Source organism: Nothobranchius furzeri, chromosome 16 (genome assembly GCF_043380555.1).
Source record: "Nothobranchius furzeri strain GRZ-AD chromosome 16, NfurGRZ-RIMD1, whole genome shotgun sequence".
NCBI classification, from domain to species: Eukaryota; Metazoa; Chordata; class Actinopteri; order Cyprinodontiformes; family Nothobranchiidae; genus Nothobranchius; species Nothobranchius furzeri.
In genome coordinates, this window is record NC_091756.1 from 43,016,576 (window position 1) to 43,026,340 (window position 9,765).

Here is a 9,765-nt window from a genome sequence, read left to right on the forward strand (position 1 = left end):
CCGACTCCCTTGAGCACGCGGAAGCTCTAAGTGCCCAAGTTGAGCCACGGAACTGCTGGAAGACTAAACTGCAAGCCCATCAGATCTGCTCGTTTCTGCTCCCCTCCAGCTGATGTTTGAGGACACAGAACTGCGGAGGAAAACAACAACTCCATCAAGCACGCTGTAAGTTCTAACTCTGCACAGAAAGAAACTTTGCTGTCTCTGTCCAGCCCGTGGAGAAACACTCGTGGGGCCAAAACAACGGAGAAAGCATCAAACCGACGGACGACGCCAAACTGCGGAGATACTGCGGAGAAACACGGAGAACCGTCAAATCAAAACAGCGGGGGACGCCTTGCTGTTCTGGTGATCAGAAAACTCATTTCTCTCTCTCCTTTTCTTCTCCCGTTTCCTCTATAGTCCAGAATAAGCAATAAAACCGCGCTATTGCTTAAAAAGTAGCTTCGTGTTTTCCTGTTTCGTTCCCAAACACGTCCGTCGGGTCATTTTGAAAGAATAAACTGCTTATTGATCATTGTTTGGTATCTTTAAATGTTTTCTGCTTGGCCACGTGGTTAAACTAAAAGATATTATTCGTGATTAATCTTTTGTGTTGTTTCATGATCCTTTGAAATGTTTTGAGTTAATTTAAGGTTAAGTTACTTATGATTCTAAGTGCCTTGGAAGTTAAAGTGCAAGTTGCCACCCACACTTTAGCCAGACAAAGGGGTCAGCCATCTTGCATACAGACTCCATTTTAGAAACACACACACACATACATACACACAAAACACCTTGAACATTATTGTGAATATACATCCTTTTATTATATCACATGGTTATTATTCATCTATGCCACTGTTTATTCATTTGACAAATTGTTAATTAAACGTTATAAAATTCAGATTTTCGTCTCCAGTAGCTTTGTTGTGTCGAAGAGAAGTCTCTGCTCCGAGGATTCTACGAACTTCAAGAAAGACTGATAAGAGTTTTGGATTCAATTTTTCCCCAGTTAAAGGGGAATGGTGCCCCGTATATCTAAGAATATCTTAATTAATTAATAAATCAGTAAATATTCCCATATTTACAGAATTTATTGAAGAATCCAAAAGTAAGTTAAAGCTTACAAATTGTTCGCTCCTAATAACCCCAACAGCATGTTTGGGATGCTCTGGATCGGCGTATACGACCGCTTGTTCCAGTTCCTGCCAATATTCAGCTACTTCGCACAGCTATTGAAGAGGAGTGGACCAACATTCCACAGGCCACAATCCATGCAATGGAGATGTGTTGCCTTGTGTGGGGCAAATAGTGGCCACACCAGATACTGACTGGTTTTCTGCCCTACCACCCCCCATAAAGCAAAAATGTGCTCATGTCAGGGTGGCCTTTTATTGTGGGCAGTCTAAGGCACACCTGTATGTTATTCATGCTGTCCAATCAGCCCCTTGATATGCCACACCTGTGAGGTGGGATGGATTATCTTGGTAAAGCAAAAGTGCTCACTAACACACATGTAGACAGATTTCAGAACAAAATTTGAGAGTCATTGGTTTTTTGTGTACATAGACAAAATTTCAGACGTTTGAGTTCAGCTCATGAAAAGTGGGAGCAAAAACAAACGTGTTGTGTTTATATTTTTGTTAAGTGTATCTTGAGATTTAAATGTAAATTTTACAGAGATTTGATTCAAGGGATTCTGATGGCAACACATCGATTTCTTTTAGTAACTGTTAAAAATGTTCCTTTAGGATTTGGGCAGTGAAGATTTGAAGAGAGAGAAAATCAGCTTTGTGTGTCAGATTGTCAGAGTGGGACGCATGGAGCTGAGAGACAACAACACGAAGAAGCTGACCTCAGGTCTGCGAAGACCATTTGGAGTGGCAGGTAAATATCAAGCTAACTGTGGCAAATATTATGAAACTGAAGAAATACACCTTAAAGCAGCGACCCGCAGCTCCTTTTAGCTTTCACTAAGAATAGCTGGAGCCTGAGTGTCTTTTCTATTCAGACCGACAAAAGGAAAGGGTAATTCAGGCACTTTCAAAGGCATATTTGACATTAAATGACAATAATAAGAAACGATTTATTTGCCTGTGTGAACTCTGTAGCTTAATATTAATTAGACAGATTACTGTTATTTTATGGCTTGAATTTTTTTACAATTTGGTTTTCTTTTAGACATTGAATGTGAGTTCCTAAAAAAGCTGTTGGAGGAGCTGCTTTTTAAATACCTCCCAAGCAAGCCACGCCCCCAAAGTTCAGAAAGCGTGATGCTTGTTCCAGAGGGTTCTGCTTTATGTTTTCAACCTTTTGTTGGGAACTTTTCTGCAACAATTTCTAACGTGACGCACCAAAGTAATCGAATAACAATTTATTATGCGAGCTAATGTAGTGTGGTGTTTTTATTAGCAGCAGTAGCTCAAGAAGTAGAGCGAGTTGTCTAGTAATCAGAGGGTTGTAGGATCGAATTCTGCTGTTGTGTCCTTGGGTGAGACACTGAACCCGCCTTGCCTGCTGGTGGTGGTCAGTGGCACCAGTGCTCGGCAGCCTCGCCTCTGTCAGCTGTGGCTACACTGTAGCTCATCACCACCAGTGTGTGAATGTGTGTGTGAATGGATGAATGATTCACTGTAGCGTAATGCGCTTTGGAGTCCTCTGAAAGGTGCTAAAAATATGGCATTTCATGAAAAATTTTTTGGCTTTCTTGGTTTATTTTTAAGTTCAAAATCACAGCAGCTCAGTGCCACCAACATTCCATCCATGACACTAGCTAGCCTGACTCTGGCTTTGCTTCCTGTTCAGCTGCTCAAAACTGTGATTGCGTGATGCGTGCACATATGGGGGGTATGTGCAGAGGGGGGCAGGGACAGTCAGAGGACAGTTTGATGGATGGGTTGGCGTACAAGCATTAACAATGGGACACTCACAATGGTTGGCTGAGGTTTTTCAGGATGTTTCAGAGACATTTCATTCATTAATTGCCATCAGAATGTGAGGAGCATTTCAAGCTTGGGCTGGGCGATAAAACAATAGCAATGTATATTTTGAAATAACTTTTCCTCAATAGACATTTAAGAATGGGTCGATATAACTTCAGTATATAGAATAGCTACACAGCTCAGTAGTGGCCAGATGGACGTGCTGCTAATGGCTAATGTTTGTGTAGCTTTAGCTTGCTGCAGGTAACAGGTTACATGGCTGGTAAATTAGTGTAGTACGTGTTTACCACAGAATACCCAAGAGGACTAACAACAGACTTGACAAATGTACTTATCTATTTAGCAACTTACTGGGTATGACTCACCTTTGCATGTCATCTAGAACCTTCTGGTGCTGATCCGTAACTGGCAGCAGCCGTGAAACTCACGAACAGTAGCTTAAAAACTGGACTGCAGTAACCACATTTGACCACAGGATGTCAGTCTTACAAATTGCACCTTTAAAACAAGTGTTTGACCCTGAAGCCTTTCTTCACTGAATACATTATTTGACTAAAATGTCACATATGCACCTAAAGTCAATGGAAGGATTAGCATTTGTTTTATCTGCTGATTGCAAACTTCCAGGTGTAGCGTGAACTAATTATTGCCATTTTGCCTGAAGTGATCCAACAAAGAAAATGATGTCCCTTTCTGTCTTTTTTTCCCTAAGAGCAGGGAAATGACAGGCTGATTTATGTTTAAACATCAGTTGCATACTGCATTAGTTAAGACCCTTTTTATAAAGGTTTGCTCGGCCCTGCCTACAGATATAAAGGTCTTTATATGCTGCACTTCTAGCCTGAAGGGTAATTGAGTGTATGGGAGGTCATTCTAGCGTCATTTCTCATTCACATCATTAGTAACCTATGCAAGGGACAAAATCAAGAATGTGCCTCCTGTTTCTCTGTGACAGAGAGCTCTTTCATTCTCACACAGGCAGAAGAAAATGTGTTTCCTTAATGCCGCCCTTGTTGTGGAATAGGAGACATCACCATATCTGTGTGACATCACTCTGTTTAGTTTAGTATTACAGCATCACAGTACTAATGCTGTAATATTAAGAAAAATTGTCACATCCTTGTTGTCTTGTCAATATTTTCTTTGCACAAAATGAAGCTTAATTTTCTACATTTGTGTTTTAGTTTCAAATTTATTCTATCTTCATTTATCTTAATCTTCCTGTCACTGTCTTAATTAGCATTCATTGAAATCAGATGCCTCTTCCCGTCGTTTGATCTTCTTTTCTGTTATTTCCATCATTTATTCAGGTACACTCTTTCTTATACTTGGAGGAGTGTTTTAACCAATTTTTTTTCTCACAGTAATGGATGTCACCGACATCATCACAGGCAAAATGGACGATGAGGACAAGCAACACTTCATCCCATTTCAGCCGTAAGTGCATCGTGCTGCTGCGCGAAATGATAAAACAACATTCATTTGTTCTTTTGCACTTACTTTGATTATTTTGATTGTGTAAAATATACAAAATAATAGCAGTTGTGCTATATTTTTTCCTTATAGCTTCTAAACTTCACCAGTTCTTTCTTCATTCCCTCATGACTCAATTAAAGCAATCTCATTAGCTGCAACCATTTTTTTGTAGGAGGGTGCACAGAGTCAGAATAACCTTTTCCTTAATGCGATTTCTTGCATAATTGAAAATGTTTCAGATTGGAGCAGGTTAGCTAGCAGGCCACCTCACTTAAAGGTTTTATCTGAGTATAAATAATGGAAATTCGAGCCTTGCCTTGTGAGGAGAAGAACGGGTTCTAAAAGGGTTTTCCCTTTATGTCTAAATGTGATTATTAGTCATAGAAAATGCAGTAAGTTTTAAAATGTGTTTGCATTGGTCAATTTTACGTATGCTTGCTAAACCAGCAAAAACAACAAGTGGAAGAGCCGTTTAGAAGGTCTCACGCTGTGATTGGGGTTGCAGTCATAGATTCTAGAAAATGCACTCTATTGATCAACATCTTAGTCAGTTGTTTTCCTGAACAATACCTAGGTACACGTCTGCGATTTAAAACCAAATTTAAATAATTAACATGTAGGGAAATGTCATGTTGTGCTGGAATCTTTGATTCTATGAGAAACAAAATACATTTACAATATTCTCTATGTAAGTCTCCAAAATTATGTCATCTTTGGAAAAGGGAAGTCCACACACACACACACACACACACACACACACACACACACACACACACACACACACACACACACACATGTATATGTAAATGTAAATATGCACATATATATATATATATATATATATATATATATATATATATTGGCATTTCTTTTCATTCTTGTTTTGTGCATCCCACTTTTACGTATATTTTGTAGCTCTTTGTATACAAAGCACCCTAAGGGAACTTATGTAGTGCTGTTAACAGGGCTGAGCCCAGCTCATGATAGAGCTGCACACTTTGGTTTTTTCCCTTTTTTTCCCCTTACATAGCTCTGCTACAGCCGATATTAATAATGGCTGTGGCTGTTTATTCTCTGCCACTAACATTCTGCCTGTCTCTCAGCACCGTGGGTGAGTGAGGCACATAGAGACAGATTCACATGCAGCAGAATTGGATTTACCATAATACATTTAATAAATACATTTGGAAGCATTCTTCACATTCACTTTTCCTCCTTGCAGTATTAGAGTAGAACAAAGTGAACATATTTTTTTTAATAAAGTGTCTCTAGATAGATTAAAAACACTAATAATGGGTGAAAAAGTTAATAGCTTTTCATGTTTTAATGGTATGATTTATATGACTATACTGTGAAGAATATTGATTTGAAAAAAATCGCAAATCAAACTGAAATTGTAATTTCCCATAGAAAATTCCAATTTAGTATACTGGAGCACCAGTTCTCGGCTGGCCTCCATCTTGGATGGGTCTCTCTTGGCCCTCAGTGCATTTATTTCTACTAAGGAATGTGTTTACTCAACTAAAAAACACATTTTATTATGCTTTTTCACAAAATCAGACATGTGGTATGGCATGATAATTACAATATTTAAAAAAATTTAATATTAAATCCCATCAAGTAGGCTAGAAAAGTCAACAGTAATCCCACGTGGTCCGTTTTCAATAGTAAGCTGGTTTTTGTAACAGTAGACAGTACAAAAAACAAGCATAGTTGCTCACCCTGCATTGACTCTAGTGGAGTTTGGGGAGTGAGGAACCCACCCAATATGGCAGCGACACTTTTACGCTCTTCAGCTTTCAGTGTGGCGCTTACGTATTCATGTCTATGGGTTTTGGAGTCTTATTTCCCGATATTTGGATATCTCGCCCTGGATTGGATAACAGCAACTCGGCTTTACCACTGACTATCAACATGGATGTATCATCTCCACGAACACAAGCCTGAAGGAGTTCTGCCATGTGTTGGTGATGCTAATGCTAACAGTTAGCTTAAACTAGCCGAGACGTTCTCTGCTGTTTCCTTGACACTAAAACAACAACAGCCTTCCCCATCGGTAGTCAAGATGGATGAGTCCACGAATGCTAAGTGGATGTGATGCAGATTTGTGAGGATTTTCTAATCCTAGCGTTTTACTGTCTATTTTCTTTCAGAAGCTAATACAGCAGATAGGTGTAGGAGACCATTTTCATGTTCAGTATACATGAAAAACTCAGAGTGAGAGATTATAATCAGACAAAAACATTTAAAAATGTGTTTTTCAGTCCACCACACCTTTAGTTATTATTAACGTGTCATGTTGTTGCCACATGAGCCCTCTGTCAGGAGTGTGTGTAAGAGTTAGGTGTGTGTTGCTTAAAAAGGCTGCTGTTGAAATGTTTGTAGCTTTGCTCCAATATAAAAGTCTGTTCATAAAGAACAAAGAGCTACTTTGAGGTAAGATATTTGATTAAAAATCATACCACGTTTTACTGCAGCTGTATTTAGAGCTTCTGTTCTTTGTTTATAATTTTTCTCTGTGTTTTGTATTAATGACCTGGATAATCAGTTTCCATCAGCTCATAATAACTTTTGATCAGTCACTACTGCATAGTCTTTGATAGCTCTGTCTTTTAAATGTTTGGCGGTCTTCACACATCTTTGATTGTATTTGTTCACTCTAGAAATGACATCAGCTCAGAATTACTTTAGCACATCCCAGACCTGAGTCACAGATTTTTACTTGCCCTTCATTCAGACATCACCTTTGTCTTCTCCTCTTTTCAGTTAGCTTTCTTTCTAAGGGTCTTCTGAACTTCAGAAACAGTTTCTGTGTGTCAGATATTTGCAACAACTGCCACTCTGCTTTCCATATTACATCTGATTTTTTTCTTATACTGTTTGCATCTGTTTCAGTAAATTTGTGGCTTACTAGATCTGAAGATGTAGGACATACAAACCTCTTAGCTTACATGTTAAGTTACTTGATGAATGAAATTCTTGGGTTTTTACTATATTACCGTTTTACTGAAACACTTTAAAGAGGTCTTCCACTCATATTTTAATACATTTGCCATGGTCCCTAGTAGGAATGAATTCCTTGTAAGTTGTACTCTGGGGAATAAAGATCCGGTGCGCCTGTATCATCACAGATAATTCAGCCAGAAGAGAAAGTAGCTTCAAATGACAGGATTTGGTGTCTTATTTCCTGATACTTGGACATCTTGCCTCTGATTGGCTATCAGCAACACGACTCTACCACTTACTCTGTTTGCTCTACAACGTTTAGGTTTTAACTCCACAAAAAACACAAGCCTGGAGGAGTTCTGCTGTGTGGTGGAGTTGCTAATGCTAATGGTTAGCTTCTGCTAGTCCAGACATTCTCTGCTGTTTCCGGGATGCTAAACCAAAAACATTCCCCGTCGGGAGTCAAGATGGATGAGTCCATGAATGTTAGGTGACAGTGTGATGTAGATCTGTAAGGATTTTCAAATCCTAGAGTTTGATCATTATTTTCCACCAGAAGCTAATGCAGGAGATAGGTGTAGGAGACTATTTTCATGTTCAGCCTGCATGAAAAACTCAAAGTGAGCGGTCATTTTCAAAAATAATAATTAAAATGTTTTATTCAGTGAAGGACCTCTTGAAGGCCAAATGAGGGACCACGTTTTTACTGACTGAGTGGTTCTTTTGTTTCTAACTAGGTCTCATTTTCTAAATTATTATTTTTCTGTGTTTCAGTTGTTGCCCATTCTGCTCACCTTAAACCTCTAACAAGTGACAGTTTTTCTTTGCCATAGTATTCGCATCACTCTTTGGTGTGTCTCTTTCTCTTCCACTCCCTTTTTCATCTCACTCCCCTCCTTACAACCATCGCTCTGTGGCCCTTCCTGCCCTCTCTTTCCTGCCACCCGTCTCGCCCCCTGTGGTGTTTGCCTGTTGTGTGCATACTGCAGGCTAGCGTTGGATGATGCCATCCGCCACAAGCAGCTGAACATCTCCCGTTTCTCACCCAGGGTGGCGGGGGAGAACGACTTCCTCCAGACAGTCATCAACAAAGTTATCACCGCCAAAGAAGTCAATCACAAGGGCCAAGGTACAGTGACACACGTGGAGCGAGGCCGGCGAGGAGACTCTTCATCCCGCTGCTAAACTTAATTAGTCTGCTAATCTGTTTGCTAATACTGTATGACGACGCATTAAAAACCTAGACCTCGTGAAATCCCATCTGAATCCAAAGAGTGGTGTGCTCCAGTGTTTAAGAAGATTCTTTGCAATTATGCAACCAAATCCTCAACAATGCTTACTTATCGCCAGGGCAAGAAGAAAATCCCTAAAACAACAATGCTTATATTTGTACAGATGCTCGTCAGTAATCTTGTAAGACTCATTTAAAGTGTCGTTAGTCTTTGGGGAATGTCTGACAATCAGCGGCATCATGAAGGTGTAAGGGCAGGGGTTTCAAACCCAGGTCTTATTCACTGTGTTTTGGTTGTTTCCCTGCTCCAACGCACCTGATTTAAAGTTTGAATCACCCGTTCAGCAGCTCAACAAACTGCAGATGCCTGCTATTCAGTCACTGATTATGATCAAAGTGTGTTGGAATAGGGAAATTCATTTTTGAGTATTTATTTGAGTTCCTGTAGCAATTTTGCTAAAAATAAAGTGTCAGCTATTGTTTTCTATTTTATTTAGATTTCTGGAAATCATCTCAATGGTGACATATACACACAAGAACTGCCTGACCAGAAAAAGATACCACCAAAAAGTTCACTTGCTCTAATATTTAATTGGACCGCCTTTAGCTTTGATTACGACACACATTCGCTGTGGCATTGTTTTGATACATTTCTGCAGTGTCACCAGATTTATCTCCATCCAGTGTTGCATTACTGTTTCACCAAGATCTTGCATTGATGATGGTAGAGTCTGACCGCTGCACAAAGCTTCTCCAGCACATCCCAAAGATTGTCAATGGGGTTAAGGTCTGGACTCTGTGGTGGACAATCCATGTGTGACAATGATGTCTCATGCTCCCTGAACCACTCTTTCACTATCTGAGCCTGATGAATCCTGGTATTGTCATCTTGGAATATGCCCGTGCCATCAGGGAAGATGGAATAACCTGGTCATTCAGTATAAGATAGTCAGCTGACCTCATTCTTGGAGAACATCCTGTTGCTGAACCTAGACCTGACCAACTGCAGCAAGCCCAGATCATAGCACTGCCCCCACATGCTTGTACAGTGGGCACTAGGCATGATGGGTGCGTCACTTAATCTGCCTCTCTTCTTACCCTGATGCACCATCACTCTGGAACAGGGCCCATCTGGACTCATCAGACCAGTTTTTACTAATGCGTTGGACAGTTTTTAACCCAGTTTTA

At 39.9% G+C, this 9,765-nt stretch overlaps 1 protein-coding gene across 2 annotated transcripts in view; it reads left to right on the plus strand.

The window, feature by feature from the left end:
* dock1 (dedicator of cytokinesis 1) overlaps positions 1-9,765 on the plus strand; it is a 297,928-nt gene that overhangs the window by 58,365 nt on the left and 229,798 nt on the right. Inside the window, exons 10-12 of one of the 2 annotated variants that reach the window (XM_054749267.2) lie at positions 1,734-1,869; positions 4,289-4,361; positions 8,336-8,475. In XM_054749267.2, coding sequence (XP_054605242.1) covers positions 1,734-1,869; positions 4,289-4,361; positions 8,336-8,475 — 349 coding nt within the window. The remainder of the gene's footprint in view (positions 1-1,733; positions 1,870-4,288; positions 4,362-8,335; positions 8,476-9,765) is intronic. The other variant, XM_054749268.2, reaches the window with a different exon arrangement.